Source organism: Bombyx mori, chromosome 20, assembly GCF_030269925.1.
Source record: "Bombyx mori chromosome 20, ASM3026992v2".
In the NCBI taxonomy this organism is placed as follows: Eukaryota; Metazoa; Arthropoda; class Insecta; order Lepidoptera; family Bombycidae; genus Bombyx; species Bombyx mori.
In genome coordinates, this window is record NC_085126.1 from 7,057,707 (window position 1) to 7,077,147 (window position 19,441).

At 39.5% G+C, this 19,441-nt stretch overlaps 1 protein-coding gene across 1 annotated transcript in view; it reads right to left on the reverse strand.

Moving 5' to 3' along the window:
* Nucleotides 1-15,866: 15,866 nt before the first annotated feature.
* Nucleotides 15,867-19,441, reverse strand: part of LOC101740636 (phosphoinositide 3-kinase regulatory subunit 4) — a 33,648-nt gene continuing 30,073 nt past the window's right edge. Inside the window, exon 28 of the mRNA XM_004925285.5 lies at nt 15,867-17,571. Within this exon, the coding sequence (XP_004925342.2) occupies nt 17,358-17,571 (214 nt within the window). The 3' untranslated portion in view covers nt 15,867-17,357. The remainder of the gene's footprint in view (nt 17,572-19,441) is intronic.

The window sequence follows — 19,441 nt, forward strand, 5'->3', positions numbered from 1 at the left end:
ATTTACGTTCTAGATGTCCATGGGCTCCAGTAACCACTTAACACCAGGTGGGCTGTGAGCTCGTCCACCCAACTAAGCAATAAAAAAATATATATAATTAGCTTTTTTTACTTTCCAAAAGGGCCTCAAATTCTTGTGTGCCCAAGGGCCCCAGCGAAGATTAAGACGTCCCTGAGCTACAATCTACAACTAATTTACAAAGATACAAACTTAAACGTCATTTAAATTATTATTGTAGTCCCACAAAAGTTTAATTAGATCGAAAACAACGGATAATGTGCCGATAACATGATCCAATCGGGCATAGAACAAATAATATTATCGGCGGTACTTACATTACTTTTAGAAATGTGTGTGTTATTATTATTTAGGTTAAGGGCGGTTAATGACGTGGGCAGTGCCGTCGGCTCGCGGTTTAGTGTATTTCCGAAACGAAGGTTAGTTTAAAAAGCTGCTCCATCTCGCGGCCCGATATTGGATGTTATTTTTTTAATTGCATAGATTGGTGAACGTTGCGATAGACATACTACAAGGAGGGTTCACGTCAGGTAAACGGTCAGTCGTAAAACTCATGCAAAATCCTCACGCAGCGTAAAAAGTGCCCATGCTAATGCGAGATAAAGGCAGGAAGAATATTATTATCAGTTCTCCCCATCCATCCGGGCTTACTAGTAATTGTGAAAGTTGAAAATTTAACGCCGCTGATTGCTGGGCCAAGGATCGTGAGCCGAATTCCCATATTGGGCCAAAATTCGTATGATCAACAAGTTGCTTTATTTTTAATCTGTTTAATATCGGTATATATTTAAACATATTAGATATGTAGGTATATATGTTTGTAAATCATTTACTGGTTCTCATAGTATAACGTGTCTTGTTTGATTACTTTTTTTTATAAATCAATATTCTAGGCTCTTACAGGGCTATTATAATATCAACTGTGCAACTGAGGGTTTTAAAGTTCTTTAGTCATATCTCCAGAAAAGAGCACTCAATAGAGAGACTGGTAGTCCAAGGCCGGGTGGAAGGCAGGAAACCACGCGGTCGCTCACCGACCCGCTGGATTGACCTAATAAAGAAGGCAACTGAGTCCACTATGGTAGAATATACTCGAAACGCCTCAAACCTGGAAGCGCATTGCCTAGAGCAGCCTTTCCCAAAGTCGGCGATAACGCCCCCTTGTGGGCGCTGCTGTCCTAAAGGGGGGCGGTAAGAGAACCGAAAAAAAATGGAGGCGCTGTGTAGACACACCACCAGTAATTACGCAAACCATAATTTTGCGGGTTTCATTTTTATTACACGACTCCTTCGCCGTGGAAGTCAATCATGAACATTTGTTAAGTACGTATTTCATTAGAAAAATTGGTACCCGCCCGCCAGCGGGATTCGAACACCGGTACATTGCTAGATACGAATGCATCGAACATCTTATCCTTTAGACCACGAGGACTTCTAATGTAATGTCTGTGATATTGAAATAAAACATTTTTTGACTGACTCGGTGTTGCGGTAGTTAGCGGCCTTGAATATTGCACCGAGGGTCGTCGTTTCGATTCCCAAATCGGGCAAACATTGTGTGATCAACGGGTTTGCTATTTGTCTTGGTGTATATTATTAAACATATATTATCAGTCACTGATACCCATAACACAGGGAAACCTAAATTGGGGTCGGGTGATCGTGTGTGATTTGCTCCCAGTTATTAATATTTAGTTGTTATTGTTAGTATTTTTGAATAACGAAGAATCAAAACTCTATTAAGAACGAGTTTTTTTGTCATACATGATTACGTTTTGACGAGAACCATATTGCGATTTGCGTAGAAACACATATCCCTTTTAGAGTTCTTCTTCTAGATATTTTAGAGTTGTACTACCTTTTGTGGATTGCATTCTAGAATATCCAACTCCTAATTAAAACCGTTCTCAAGTCTGAAACACTAATCACTAACTCAAATATAACGAGGAACTTTATTAATTTATTAAACTTATCGAAAAGAGAGAGAGAGACCGAGAGTATACTTTATTGCACACCAAAACTCAATTAAAACTGAGAAACTGTCAGCAGGTACTTATTATAAAATAATTGTAATCACTACATAGTATAAAACCAAGTCGCTTTCTCTGGCCCTATATCCCTATGTATGCTTAAATCTTTAAAACTACGCAACGGATTTTGATGCGTTTTTTTAATAGATAGAGTAATTGAAGAGGAAGGTTTATATGTATAATAACATCCATTAAATAGTGGAGAAATCAATAATAAATTACAGTTTCCGAAGCGAAGCGAGGGCGGGTCGCTAGTAATAAATAAATCATTGTACAAGAGGCTGTCTTATCGCTAAAAGCCATCCCTTTTAGCCATTTTAATCTAGAGCAGGTTAGTACTTGTGCATCATCATAATCGGTTGCTCTTGGCAGAGCAGTCGTGGTCATGTGGAATTCTTGCTCATTAAAGCCTTGACAGATGTTTTCCACAGTTTGCGAACCGAGGCACGGCGCACACACTCATTAAGTGGGGTTTCAGTAAGATATTTCACCTGATCAGTCCAACGCATGGGGATTCGTCCACGAGATCTCTTACCATTGACCCTACCCTGAACAACAAGTTTCTCGACAGACTCTGCTGGCCGACGCGATACGTGTCCAAAATATCGAAGAATCCTGGATTGGACTGTTGATGATAACCTGTGAGAGATATTTAGCTCTTTTAGGATCGAGGCCTTGGTGCGATGCTCAGTCCAAGATATATGGAGCATCCTTCTCCAGCACCACATTTCTAATGCATCGATCCTTCTTTTTTCTCTTTTTTTCACAGTCCAGGTCTCAACCCCATATAAAAAGATGGGAAACACCAGTGCCCTTACCAGTCGGACTTTGGTAGTCTTGGTGATATTCCGGTCCTTCCATACTTTTCCGAGTTTATCCATAGCCGATCGCGTTATGATTATGCGCCGATTAATTTCGTCCTCCGAACCATTGTACTTGTGCAGTGAGATCATATTTAGGTAACCTCTGACATACCGCGAAGTCAAACGTCAATTTCTTCGCGTTTCTTCGAGAACATAGATACCGGGCCGCATTTAACTAATTAAGCAACATCGTGTGTAACGTAATAAAAACCTTAGGAAATAACAGTACAATATTGATCGTGTGCGTATAATTTGCGTAATACTGGTGGTAGGACCTCTTGTGAGTCCGTACGGGTAGGTACCACCACCCTGTCCATTTCTGCCGTGAAGCAGTAATGCGGTTCGGTTTGAAGGGTGGGGCAGCCATTTTAACTATACTGAGAACTTATATTTCAAGGTGGGTGGCGTATTAATTTACGTTGTAGATGTCTATGGGCTCCAGTAACCACTTAACACCAGGTGGGCTCTGAGCTCGTCCACCCATCGAAGCAATAAAAAAAGTGTACTTTTTACGAATCGCAGCGCCGAAATAAAATATGTATACTAAAGGGCTTAGGTCAGCAGGAATTCAATAATGCGTCACTTTACACAAACAGCTTGTATTTATTTCCACTTTGCACTTACAGAGTAATTTACAGTGATCGTGCTTACACTTTCAACTCTCTGTCGAGAATGCATGCTACCTCGGTGTGCTTGAATATATATTGTCTGATCGCCCCACCACAACGGAATGGTGGTGCGATCGACGTCACTAGACGAGTGAAGTCAACCGAGTCAATTGAACAATTATTTAAAATTATTAAGTTAAAATAAATTCAGTTAATTATATCTGAGATACTATTATCTATTTCCAGAAGTAATTAGATTAGTTTTAAACATCTTTATCGAGATTTAATAGAATACGATCAACATCATCGGATATGCGTAGCAACTAAGCCTACACGACAGCAGACTTTATTATAATTTATGTGATATTTATGTGACATCCCCGGAACCTGCACTATGTACTTATAAATACCTAACAGCTCGGCCATCCTACTATAAGCGAGTCCCGTCGCTTTTTTGTTTTGCTAAGTGAGACTTAAATAATAAAAATCCTCTTACAATTAATTTCAACAATAGTATTTGTTTCATAATGTTAACAAAAAAAATGTATATTTTATATAAATAATTACCTTAAAACATGCAGTATCAAATCATGTATAATATTAGTTTTACTTACAAGTTCAGAATTATTAGCTTAGACTGAGTGAAAACACATCTATGATATTAATTTTCTGTTTCGCGTTCCTCGTCTATCTCGGAATCGTTTTTATCGGAACAGTCTGATTCAAAATTTCTTTCAAAATTCATCCACGGTTGTATTTTATCAATGGCTACGATAGCTTCGTATCGTCGGCCGTGCTTACGAGTCAGAGGTGTGTCTTCAATTAAAAACCTATCATTGTTGAGCATTTTTACTACACGATAAGGACCTTGATATTTTACAACCAATTTCTGCGATTTACCATCGTGAGGCATTTGCCTTGCCACTCGTACTAGGTCTCCCTCTTTATATTGGGTTGGTCTTTTCCTATGTTTGTTATAATTGTCTGCGTCTCTTACTTGTTGTTTTTTTATTTTCTCTCCTGCTTCCTGTCTCACCTCATCCAACTCGTCTACCGGAATCCTATTAAGTGTTTCATTAATGACTTCGCTCAACTTACCTTCGGTCCTGCTGATAATGTTGAAACCGAATAGTAATTCGGAGGGACTTTTTTGTGTTGTCTTGTGTTTTGTAGTGTTGATTCCAACTTGTATGTCTAAAATGTGTTCATCCCAGGACCTATCGTCACTACCGTGATTAGACGTAGACAGCGCATCTAAAATTGTCCTATTGAATCGTTCAACTTGTCCGTTGGACCTAGGAGTAGCAACGGCATTTTGAATATGTTTTATACCGTATGATCCAATGAAGTCCTGGAATGTCTTACTTGTGAAGCTAGTACCCCTATCTGTAATTAATCTAGTTGGGACTCCAAAATAGCTTACATGCCTCTTCATTACTTGTACTGAGGTAAAAGACTTCGTGTTCCGGACCGGGTTTATATTCACATATTTTGTGAATCCGTCAACGATTACCAATAAGTAGCAGTTACCTGTCTTGCTCTTGACGAAGGGTCCGAGGTGATCCACATGAACGGTGTGGAAGGGTATAGTTACCTTTTCAATAGGATGTAACTCGCCTTCATGCTTTCCACCTGGAGCTTTATGGTGCGCACATTCTAGACATGATGTGACGTACTTTTTTACAAATCTGCGCATTTTTGGAAACCAATAATGATCTCTTATGCGTTGAAGGGTTTTTTCGAATCCCCAATGACCAAGGTCATCATGATTCATTTTTAGAACCTGCCACCTTACACCTTGAGGTACCAGCCATTTCATCTCTTCTCCTACGATACGATAAACTTTATCGTTTTTGAGTTTATAATTTTTGTGTATGTCTATGGCTTCCGTAACGACCGGGTCCGCTAAGCTTTGTTTAATCCTCCTTACCTCTTCATCAGCAGCTTGCACAGTCGCAATCCAATCATGGTCATGAATCGGTGCCTGTACTTGTTCTTTTACAGGCAAGACATCCAAAATGTGCGCTCCACCTTCGTCATTACCTACAGTATTCCTGCTAAGTGCGTCTACATGGGCCATCCGTGCGCCAGGACGGTACTCTATCGTGCAGTCGTATTCCTGTAGTTGAACCCACCAGCGTGATATACGAGGTATCAAATCTCTCTTGACTAACGTAGACCTAAGTGCATTGCAGTCAGTCAAAATCTTAAATGGTATACCTAAAAGATATACCCTGAATCGATTCAAAGATGCGATCACCGCGAGGGTTTCTAATTCATATGAATGCATCTTACGTTCGTCACTTGTGGTTTTCCGGCTAAAATACGAGACTGGCTGCATCACTCCATTTGAGTTTCGCTGAAGAAGAATACCTGCAAGACCTTCTTTGCAAGCGTCGGTATGCAGTTCTATTTCGGCCCTAGGGTCATACAGAGCAAGTATGGGTCTGCTTGTAAGTAACTCCTTTATCCTTTCGAATGCTTGTTCTTGCTCCTCGTTCCAGGTCCATCCCGCATCCTTTTTTAATAAGTCTGTTAGGGGAGCAGTGATGATGGCGTATCCCTGTATAAATCGTCTAAAGAAACCGGACAGTCCAAGAAATTGGCGTACCTCGTGTTGATTCGTGGGTCGTGGAAACTTGGAGACTGCTTCACTTTTTCGACTCCCAGGTCGAATACCACCAGCGCTGACTTCAAATCCGAGGAAGTCTACAGTGTCGAGGAAGAAATGGCACTTACTTAACTTTAAAGTCAACCCACCTTCTTTCAGTAGTTGTAGTACTTCCTCTAATCTCAGCAACCCTTCCTCAAAGTCTTTTGACGGGATTAGGATATCATCCATGTATACAATGGCATATTTAATTTTAGCTTCCTTCAATATTTTGTTTATCGTCCTTTGAAATACTGAAGGTGCATTAACGAGACCGAAAGGCATGCGGTTAAACTCAAACTGACCATCAGGTGTTACGAAAGCCGTCTTGGGTCGAGACTCTTCCGATATGGGGATCTGATAGTAGCCAGATGCCAAATCCAAAGAAGTAAATAAAGTGTTACCCGCCAGCAAGTCCAGCTGATCTTCCACTCGTGGCATCGGGTAATCATCCTTTTTAGTTTTTCTGTTCAGAGCTCTGTAGTCGACACATAAGCGTTTATCACCTGTTTTCTTCTGCACCATGATGATAGGACTCGCATAGGGTGATGACGACTCCTTTATTATATTGCTGTCTAGCATTTCCTGGATCATGCTACTCACCAACAGTCTTTCGGCGTACGACATACGGTACGGGCGATACACAATAGGTTCGTCATCTATTAATTCTATGGTCATCTCCGTAATCGTTGTAAACCCTAAATCATGCAAGCTATTTGAGAAACGGTCACCATACCTTTCCAGCACAATAATACTCGGCGCCTTCGGGGCCGTGAAGCGTACCTTTAACATCCACCTCACAGTTTATCAACTGTGCGTCTGTAAAGACTTGTACTGCCTGTGTTGCGGAACAGGGAATTTTATAGTCTTGTGAGGCTACTAGGTTTATTTTATTTGGAGGCATTCTATGAATATTGATAGAATCCGGAGTTTTAATAATAATAATGTCTGGTTTCTCCGTAAACGAGTGCCCGAGGAGAACGGGATGTACCAACACATAATCATCCACGACGTATAAATTAATTGTTTCTGCTACACCTTGAACCTCTACAGTGGCAATGACTATTCCTAATGGTTTTACCATGCTGGCTCCTATACCTCTAAGCGTCGGTAAATTATCTCGATTAATCATTGTTAAACCTAAAGATCTTGCGTCACTTGCTCTTATAAGTGAACATTGGCTGCCCAGATCCACATGGCACGTAATCACAGACCCGTTCACCTTAATATCCATGACATACTTATTTATTCCGGTATTTTCGCACGTTACCTCCAATACCTGTTTATGCTTTGGATCATTAGCTGATGTTAAATCTTTACCGGTTTCAATTGAAAACCTTCCCGTATTTTTGTAGCAATTAGATGTGAGATGACCGACTTTATTACATGTAGTACATTTGGCAAAGGGCTTTTCACACTTAGTACTACGGTGACCTATCTCGTTGCAATTGTGGCATTTCACAGATTCCACTGTTTTTCCACATCTGAAACTAGGATGACCAATTTCGTTGCAACTAAAGCACCTAATTGCAGGGTTATTTGTTCTCGAAGAATCCGCTCGATTGGTATTGATTCCGAACCTACCTCTGCGTATGATATCTTGATTATCTCTGCTCTGTCCTATTTTAACAGTTTTGAAATATTTAAGTACCTGTTTGGGGTCACGGAATTGAGCTGCTTGAGCTCCAACTTTTACTGCGCGATCTTCTACCCCATACAGAAGACAATCTACGGCTTGTTTACCAGATATGTTACACCTATTTAGTAAATTAATCTTCGCGTAGTAATAATGCTCCAGCGATTCACCATATTTAACTTTCTTGGCCAACATTTCAGTTAAAAGCTCAGCGTAATCCTCCCTACACGGAAAAGATTCTAATAGTTTCTTTTTCCATTCAGGCCACGTATGCAATACCGAAGTGAGACCCTGGTACCATGTTTTCGCGACCTCGCATAATTTTGGCATAGAGTAGTGTATAATTTCTCTTTCTTCCCACCCATAAATCTCGGCACATTCTTCTACTTTGGTGATCCATGTTATAATAGTTTGGTCTTTGGATAAAGGGTCAAACTCCGGCACCACATTCGCGTTAAATGCTAGCTTAGGTTTGTCTGAGCTTTTAACCTTTTCTAAAATAGATAAAAACCTATCCATAAGCTTAACATCGCGATTAGTATTTCTATTTTTAGACAATTTAGACAATTTTGATCTTTTAGGAGATGGTGTCGTACCTCTAGATGCAGAAGAACTGCAAGTATTCCGCCTCCTCCTGCTTGGCTGACTAGACTCGTCTCTAGTCCGCGATTGTCTGCTTCTAATGAGTGGCCGAGATAGTGACTCTTCCGCATCACTTGATATCGACCGACGTCGTGACTGTGTTTTAGCTCGCGACACCCCTTTCTTGAAATATTGCCGTTTACGTACATTGAGTGAAGTTCCATGATCCTCATCGGTTGTGTTCCTTTCTTGGTCCGTGTTCTCACTTATTTTTCGATATCGTAACCTCAACCCACCACCTTGGGATTTCTTTTTTTTACATAACCCCTCATCCTGGGTTATGTATTTTGAAATCAACCCCCCACCTAGGGTATCATTCATTACGCTCAACCCTCTACCTGGGGTATTTGAGCCTGACCTTCCACCATATTTTGAAATCGACCCTCCACCTAGGGTGTCATTCATTACGCTCAACCCTCTACCTGGGGTATTTGAGCCTGACCTTCCACCATATTTTGAAATCGACCCTCCACCTAGGGTGTCATTCATTACGCTCAACCCTCTACCTGGGGTATTTGAGCCTGACCTTCCACCATATTTTGAAATCGACCCTCCACCTAGGGTGTCATTCATTCCGCTCAACCCTCCACCTAGGGTATTTCCATCGTCTCTTTCCATCTCTCCTGAAACTTTCGGTTACCACTATTAGAGCTGCGTCACCACTAGAGTTGTGTCAATTGTGATTTATTACCATTCCAATATTGAGACAGTATGAGTAAAAATAATAAAATCTAGCGGCCCACCCTTGCTTCGCATGATGATTAAAGCGTGGCGTACCTAAATATATAAACCTTCACAATTAATCACTGTATACTGGCGGAAACCACAATTGTTCAGTAGTTTTTACCATGAACAAAAAAACCTTGTTTTATAATATGTAATAACAGTGTAAGTATCAATGGCCACTGTATATAATGGTAGACTACCGACTCCTGCTTTTATTGCGTGAAAATAAATTAACTATCCGTCCCCCATCAAAATCAAATGCATAAAAAAAATCTGATTTAATTTTATACCTTTAGATCGTTTTTATTCATACTCCGCAAAATAGGAGAGAAAAAAATGTAATAAATTAACAGTAATCAGTAATAATTTTCTCCTAAAACTAGGAGCCCATAATCAAATAAAACATGGAATCTACATCAAACTATGGTAGCATGGTAATAATCCACTCCTTCAATTTGGTCAGGATACTAAATTGCCTTATTTAATGTACACGATAATTAAAGGAAGAGCAAAAAAAAAAAAAAAAAAAAAAAAACACATAACATTATAACAAAAAGTTCAAATAGTATTTCGTTACTTACGTTTTTCCGGGTTTGTAGGCGTGACAAGAAAATAAGAAATTTTCTTGCTGATCCCACTTCTGACCTAAAGGGCTTAGGTCAGCAGGAATTCAATAATGCGTCACTTTACACAAACAGCTTGTATTTATTTCCACTTTGCACTTACAGAGTAATTTACAGTGATCGTGCTTACACTTTCAACTCTCTGTCGAGAATGCATGCTACCTCGGTGTGCTTGAATATATATTGTCTGATCGCCCCACCACAACGGAATGGTGGTGCGATCGACGTCACTAGACGAGTGAAGTCAACCGAGTCAATTGAACAATTATTTAAAATTATTAAGTTAAAATAAATTCAGTTAATTATATCTGAGATACTATTATCTATTTCCAGAAGTAATTAGATTAGTTTTAAACATCTTTATCGAGATTTAATAGAATACGATCAACATCATCGGATATGCGTAGCAACTAAGCCTACACGACAGCAGACTTTATTATAATTTATGTGATATTTATGTGACATCCCCGGAACCTGCACTATGTACTTATAAATACCTAACAATACAGAACCCGTTCGAAGTGAAACGCTCTTGACATTTCAACTACCCTTGTTTTAACAAACAAAATTAAATGTGTTTTGTTTAAAACAAAAAATAAATAAAAAACACGCGGATATAGTAAATTGAACGAATCATTAATTTTACATTAGATATTAGAGCGAAATTATAAGGTTTTATTTTATTGAAATAGGCCCTTGATACGCTTGTAAATTTCCAAGTTAATTGGACGTCTTAAAGTCGAAAATTACGTTCAAAGATTTCGTTACAGACAAACATATCGACTAGTGAATAGCCATTTCTTGTTTAAAGCGACATTTCTCTGAATACGCGACATTTATCTTTGTAATTAAAGGTCCGTTTTACTTGGTATCAGCATCAACAGTTCGATGTTTTTAATTGAGCTCCAATTGAGTTTACCCCATTCAAATAGCTGAAGAAGTTTTTTTTTCTGTTTATTTAAATTTTCCAAATTTTAAACTTTATATTAACGGATCGTCAGGGTGGCGGCGACAATTAAGACACTTTACATCCACACGAAATAATATATTCTCTTTAGTACACGTTACGGTGGATAGAATACGAATGCAACATAAATATGCTAACCGCCGGTATTTATACATTATACAATCATCTTGTCCTATTTTAATACAAACTTAGTAGGTAATATTAAACATTGTTCATCTTAATTATTCTGCTGATTATTTACGTACAATTATTATTTAATAATATTTTTTTTTTTTTTTTATTGCTTATGTGTGTGGACGAGCTCACAGCCCACCTGGTGTTAAGTGGTTACTGGAGCCCATAGACATCTACAACGTAAATGCGCCACACACCTTGAGATATAGTTCTAAGGTCTCAGTATAGTCACAACGGCTGCCACACCCTTCAAACCGAAACGCATTACTGCTTCACGGCAGAAATAAGCAGGGCGGTGGTACCTACTCGCGCGGACTCACAAGTGGTCCTACCACCAGTAATTACGCAAATTATAATTTTGCGGGTTTGATTTTTATTGCACGATGTTATTCCTTCACCGTGGAAGTCAATCGTGAACATTTGTTGAGTACGTATTTCATTAGAAAAATTGGTACCCGCCAGCGAGATTCGAACACCAGTGCATCGCTCGAGACGAATGCACCGGACGTCTTATCCTTTAGGCCACGACGATATCGACAATATCGAATTATGTAACATAAATAACATTAAGGCTTATTGCGCCGTAAGGTTTATTGCGCTGAACCTATCAAACGGAAGGCGCCAATAAAATATTATAAGTATAAAGAAATATTAATGAACTATTTACTTGATTATGGAATTACTAATTATATTATAAGACAATAATAAGTTCTTTAGATTTCCTAAGTTCGTAAATAATTTTTTAGGTGAGGCCGGAAGTGTTGCTCGTTAACATTTAATTGGCTCTCCTGTAAAATTGCAAAAAAATTCTCTTAAACTAAACAGCCTTTCACCCGTCGATATGTGCATATTATACATAGACATGCGCGCCAGGCTAATAAAGGCGTGTTAAAAACTGATGCAATTACCTCCCGTTTTCGTTTGAGACAAAAATTATTTCATTTACGAAGCCGTTATCTGTAAAATTGGTCGTCAAGCCACTGTTAGGTACGGAGTTTGTTGTTTTTTTTTATCGTTTAATACGTAAAACCTGATTGGATTTTTTTTCTTTGTAACCTTACGATTTTTTATTGACGTGTTAGATAAATAAACTATTCTATTCATAATATTACGGCCTTGACTAATTTTTGTTAACAATGTTATTTCTTGTGGGATGATGAGTAAAATTGTAAGCTGGCGTGTTATAATGCTAATGTAGGTATACGACAAAGGGAAGATTTTCCACCGAGCGGGTGATGTTTGATCAGTAGACCGACGGTCCTAATATATTTTTTTTCCCTACCTATGCTGATAGCCTTGAGAGGCTATTTCAGCTTCACCCTAACGTTTGTAGGTGAGCTCACGGGGCTCAACCGGAGAGTAGCTAACACTGACCCTAGCTAGAGCAATGTTGTTTGTTCGGCACTTGTATATATGCGAGCTTATCTTGAAAATGTCGTAATGGGGATTCAGGTATCTGTCAAATATCTTGCTTTGTATGATGGCTACCCGCCACACTACCGGCCGTATTCATGTAAGAGTAGCTAACTTAGGGCGTCGAAATGATCAAATAGATATTCTTGTAGCTATCTATTCTATTACGCCGGCTGTACACGCCCGTTGTGACACCACGAGACAGGCCGCGGACGATTGTACATGACACCTTCGTCTCGTGTCGCCCTAAACACGTAATTACGGATCCTTCCGATCCATTAACGGTGCTTTTAGGTACCACAAGCACCGGTCACCGTTCTCGTCGAACCCGTCGCTTGCGACGAAATGCTCGACGAGTAAATTAACCCATAGACATAGCCCACTGACTTTCTCGCCATTGACATTGACATTTTACTGGTGGTAGGACCTCTTGAGAGTCCGCGCGGGTAGGTACCACCGCCCTGCCTATTTCTGCCGTGAAGCAGTAATGCGTTTCGGTTTGAAGGGTGGGGCAGCCGTCGTAACTATACTGAGATCTTAGAACTTATATCTCAAGGTGGGTGGCGCATTTACGTTGTAGATGTCTATTGGCTCCAGTAACCACTTAACACCAGGTGGGCTGTGAGCTCGTCTACCCATCTAAGCAACAAAAAAAATTAAAAAATATCGCCGAATCTTTTCAGTGGGTCGCGTTTCAGATCCGGTGGTAGATTCTGCATAGCACTGCTCTTGCTAGAGCCTGTGTTAGCAACACTTCCGGTCTGAGCCGCGTGAGCTCATCTACATGTCAAGGAGAAGCTGAAATAGCCTCTCAAGGCATTGATAGGAAAAAAAATCTCGTCTCGTGCCTCACGTTTGCTCTCGGAAGCGTGTCGGTTTTTTACGCTCGAGTCAAAGGGTCCAGTGTGCTTAGTGCGAGTTTTTTATCATTCTCGATACTGTAAAAGTTAACCCAATTTTGTATGCAGTTGGAACAGCGCCCCTAACGGCAAACGTACGCGAACGATCTCATTCCGTACAAACATGAGCTAACTTTTACGTTATCGAGGACGTTAATAAACTCGCATTAAGTACACTGAAGGATAAAACGTCTGGTGTGTCCCAATGAAGTGATGCGACTATGCCAGAGTTCAAACTCCGCAAGCAGGTCCGCAAGCAGGCAATCCTGCTCTCGCGGATCGCTTGGAACCTCTGGGTCTACGGAGGGACTTCGGTTCTCTCTGTGTTTTATACCGCATGGTCCATGGGGAATGCTCTGAGGAATTATTCGAGATGATTCCCTCATCTCCTTTTTATCATCGCACCTCCCGCCATCGGAGCAGAGTTCAGCCATATTATCTGGAACCGCTGCGTTCATCGACAGTGCGTTTCCAAAGATCTTTTTTGCCACGTACCATCCGGCTTTGGAATGAACTCCTCTCCACGGTGTTTTCCGAGCGCTATGACATGTCCTTCTTCAAACGAAGCTTGCGGAGAGTACTTTATGGTAGGCAGCGGCTTGGCTCTGCCCCTGGCATTGCTGACGTCCATGAGCGACGGTGACCACTTACCATCAGGTGGGCCGTATGCTCGTCTGCCTACAAAGGCAATAAAAAAAAAAAGGTAGCGTTTTTTATTTGTTTTTTTTTTATTTCGTATGTAAATGAATACTGATAACTTCAACGGTGAATTAACAATATAGTGTAATACAAATCCTACCCGTAAAAATTTTAATTTGCACGATTACTATACCTAAAGGCTCTGACCACCGCTTCATACCTGATGATCCGTGAGCCCCTTCACCAGTTAAATTAAAGTCGAAGTAGTTATGGCCTAAAGGATAAGACGTCCGGTGCATTTGTATTGAGCGATGCACCGGTGTTCGAATCCGGCAGGCGGGTACCAATTTTTCTAATAAAAGACGTACTTAACAATTTTTCACGATTGAATTCCACGGTGAAAGAATAACATCGTGTGATTAAAACCAAACCTTCAAAGTTATCATTTGTGTAATTACTAATGGTAGGACGGGTCCGCACGGGAGGGTAACACCACCCTGCCTATTTCTGCCGCGAAGCAGTAATGCGTTTCAGTTTGAAAGGGGGAGCAGCCGTTATACTGTTAAAAGTGAGACCTTAGAACTCACGTCTCAAGGTGGGTGGCGGCATTTACGTTATAGATGTCTCTGGGCTCCGGTAACCACTTAACACCAGGTGGGCCGTGAGCCCGTCCACCCAACTAAGCAATAAAGAAAAGCTAATAAAAGTTTATTTGTCTTTACTTCGTCTAATTTGAATTATGTTAAGGTAGCAACAGCTTTGACATTTAAATGTAAGTGTCAATAAGTTGATCAAGCTGAAAAACTGGTTCGTCTTCGAAAACAACTTTGATGATTATTATAATCAAGACTTAGGTCAAGAATTGATGTATATATTTTTTCATTGCTTACCTGGGTGGACGAGCTCACAGCCCGCCTGGTGTTAAGTAATTACTGGAGCCTATAGATATCTAAAACGTAAATGCACCACCCACCTTGAGATGGGTCTCAGTATAGTTACAACGACTGCCCTACCCTTCAGACCGAAACGCATTACTGCTTCACGGCAGAAATAGGCAGGGCGGTGGTACCTACCCGTGCGGACTCACAAGAGGTCCTACCACCAGTAATTACGCAAATTATAATTTTGCGGGTTTGATTTTTATTACACGATGGTATCCTTCACCGTGGAAGTCAATCGTGAACATTTGTTAAGTACGTATTTCATTAGAAAAATTGGTATCCGCATGCCGGATTTGAACACCGTTGCATCGCAAGATATGAACGCACCGGACGTCTTATCCTTTGGGCCACGACGACGACAAATGTAATAATTTAAATATTTTTTCCGAGTCTTTTGGACTATGATACGACTTCTGGATTTCTCTACCTAGTCCTAAGCATACTCTGAAGTGGCTGAGATTAGTCTTCGGCGAGTTTCCTTCGCCTTCCTACTTCGTACTTATCTGTGCAATAAATTATGGGTTACACCCATACTAAAACATTCCTTGATTGGATAAATATTACTGTAACAGCAAAAATCTATTATTGGTGGTAGGACCTCTTGTGAGTCCGCGCGGGTAGGTACCACCACTCCGCCTATTTCTGCCGTGAAGCAGTAATGCGTTTCGGTTTGAAGGGTGGGACAGCCGTTGTAACTATAATGAGACCTTAGAACTTATATCTCAAGGTGGCTGGCGCATTTACGTTGTAGATGTCTATGGGCTCCAGTAACCATTTAACACCAGGTGGGCTGTGAGCCCCTCCACACATTTAACCAAAAAAAAAAAAAACAATTCTGTATCGAAATATATAGCTGTAAAATTTCCAAATACAAAGATACAAGCCAGATGCAAACCCCCTTCTCCTCCCCGCTAGTAGGAGGAATATATTACAAATAAATATAATAATATGTATTTTAAACTTTCTTAGCTACGCCTCTCATAAATTAAGTTGTCAAATTACATTAAATAAAAAAATAAAATAAAACACAAACGAAATTCACAAAAAAGAGTTTATTTATTACAAAAATATAACACGCATTTGCATCTTTATGTACACAATTTGACTATACAATGCTTAAGTTAACACGTTACTAACTATTAGAAAAAAAGAAAACTACCCACATCTCTGAGCTTACATCACAGAACACGAATATTACAATAGACCCTATAATTGAATGTGTGCTGGTCTAGGACTGCCTTGCCCAATATCTTCGTAAGGCTGCTATAAAGGCGACTGATTTTTTTTAAAGGATTTTATGACCCGGTAACTAAGACCTTTAAGTCATGTCTTATTTTAATTTATATTCTTATTTTTACGAAAAAAGATAATATGGAGTGAAATGAAATCTTCATTTCATTTTAATTTGAAACATTAACCAACTGGAATGAAATTAAATGATATGGAATGAAATATAATCTCAGTAAAATGTTGATCATTTATTGAGATTTTTTCAGTGGACTTTTTGAAGGATCCCGAGAAGTTACGTCCAGCGGCTTTGTTTCATTTTCCCACATTTGTACACTATCACAGATACTAAACAGTCAATAGACCACCGTTATTACATATTTAAACCTGAACGAAACACTAAATAGACAAAATAAAACAAATCACACAACATCCCTTCTCCTAGCGTTCCCGCCAAAAAGTCCAAAGACGACTGAAGGCTTTACGGCACAATGGGCTTCAGTGCTGACATAGTATTATCCTACAGTATCCCTGCTGTCACCATTTCTGCCGCGAAGCAGTACTGCGTTCGGATTTGACGAGGGGAACAGCCAGAACCGAGTCTTAGAATTGTCTCGAAAGCGAGTGGAGGAATTCACGCTGTCCATGTCTATGGGTAACCACTTAACACCTTCGAACTGTCTAAGAAAATAAGTAGAGGTATTGTATGTAGGCCGACACTATAGTTATAGACCTCACATTTGAAGTGAAACTTCTTTAGGCGCGTTGAGAGTAAAATTCAACTCGCGACAGATTCGTTACGGCTAGAGAGAAAAGATACAATTTAGGACGAGCGAGAGTGAGAAAATAGACGGAGCGTCTCGCGAACCATTCGACCGTGGAGAGAGGGAGAAAGCGAGCTAGGTCGTTTCTCTTACACACAGCATTCCCTATTACAAGAGAAATTCGATTTAAGGATGTAAAATGAAGAAAACCACAATGCTACATATCGCAAAAGAAGTTTCACTTCTTTCGCGGGCACAAAGTTGCACGCGCACTATTGTTAGGTGAAGAAGGCAACCGCTCACGACTAAGATAGAAAACAGATCTTCTTTAGATTGAGATCGAGTATATCAATCGGCAAGATTGCTGAGTTCTCTCGGGGGTCTTGCAGAGAAGGATTATCACTAAAGGGTGGATTTTATACTGTTTTTTTTTCAATGTTTCTTCTTCTTTTGTTTTTGGCGGTCTGTGCATTAGCCATTCACATCTCTCTTTCATCAGACAAACTTCTAACACGATATTATGAAGTATTATTATTATTACTTCCAAACATTGATAACGCCGTCAGCGGAGGAACTGACCAGGTAGTGTTTGTTGGACTCGACCAGGGTGAGGTCCGTGATGGGCGCCGTGTGGTGGTACGACCTAGACTCGACAGTACGGTACACGTTGTCCTCCAGTGCGGGGGGTGGCGAGTTGGGGTTCAGCTTGCAACACTCCTGTATGACGGTGGTGCCCTCTACAATGCGACTCCTGAAATCAAAACGCAAACTTAATTAGACATAATAGTGATTAATAATAAGCGGCAATCTATTTTTATCAAATTGTAAGTTAATGCTATTTTTTTTAAATATTATACTCATAATATAATTAATAAGATTTTAAATAAATATATTATAGTAGTGTATAATAATAATATTTATTATTTAACTCTCTGAAAGGTATAGTACGAATAGAGATTAACCTTATAATTTATTTTGTTAGCCTTTGAATGAGCTGAAGTCTGTATTAAGTTCAAAGACCTCTAGGCTCTCTCTCCTTCTTAGATTAAATTAGTTAGATTAAAAATATTGAACGTTTTAACGAGAAGAAAGACTAAATAAAATAGACTGCGTCGGTATGCTTGTTTGCGCACGCGCGCGTCTGAGACCTTTTTTTGTCTAGCACTCAGCCCGAGAAGACACTTTGCTAACACTATCTCTAGCCAAGACTAACGGCTTTATAAGAGCATAGTTTTTTTTTGGTGCAGTTTTCCTTACTAGCAAAGGCAAGGGGATCTAAGCCCATACAGCCTATAAGACCATAAATAATATATTAATAGTATTGTTATGTCGGTACGACATTGTCGTATTCATTGGATGAACGCCATTTGTCATCAAATAGCAAAAACAGATACCAAGGAGACTAGTACTATTGGAAATGTTTTCGATAATTGTAGACAGGCTGTATCGAGTATACGATAGGATCGATATATCGATAGAAATGGTAGATGGCAAACGTCCACCAAATACGATCTTCTCTAAACATTAACTTCCACAGTACCCTTCATGAAGCTAAGGATCGCAGCAGATGGAGGGAAATCGTACGAGAGAAACTGATGCAGCAGCAGTAATTTGTTATATACGAAGAGACCTAGCGAACAGATAGCCTAGTGAATTGTGAAGTGTAAAGTTGTAAAGATTTTATATATCGTGAGCCCGTAACAGTATTTCCTTCGGTTTTCTCGAACCGTAATCATAGCTAAATCAATTTTGACGATTTAATCACGCATTTATTACAATAAGCATAGGGATTATTAAACTATTACTATAAATATATAATATGAGTCGTCTATTATCAAAGGTGGCAATCTGTGCATTTGGACAAAAAAATGTTATTGATATGTCAATACAGATTGATTTGAATATAATCGTCTCCTTCAAAGAATACGGTTCAAAACCTGTATTAAATAAAGGTTAATAGTTAACCTGTTATTTATCTAAGATGTCGTTCCGAAGAGTTTTGTGACTGCCAATGGAATACAAAGTCAATAATTCGTTTTTCTGATTTACCAATATTGTTCAAAAGTCAGATTGCCGGCTTTGATAATAGTCGACTCATATGTAGTTTTAATTTCGTTTTTGAATGGATGTACGCATTGCCTTCCTAGAGACAATAGATCTAATCCAAGTCGCCCGGGATATTATACAATTAGGACAAGCTAATAAAATTATTGTTTTGTTAACAGTACTTGATATTTGTGCAATAAATATATACAATTGCCTTCCTGGGGACAATAGATCTAATCCAAGTCACCCAAGATGTTTATTATACAATTCGAACGAGGTAATAAAATTATTGTTTTGTTAACGGTACTTGATATTTGTGCAATAAATATATACGATTGCCTTTCTGGAGACAATAGATCTAATCCAAATAACCCAAGATATTTATTATACAATTAGGGCGAGGTAATAAAATTATTGTTTTGTTAACGGTACTTGATATTTGTGCAATACATATTATATACAGGTGTAGTTAAAGTGACTACTGTGAAAGAAGACTATTGTGCTGCTTGGCGGTGGAAACAAACAAAATGAGGGTCCCGCGGGAGGTCAAATACCACAAAAACTCCCCTCCACGG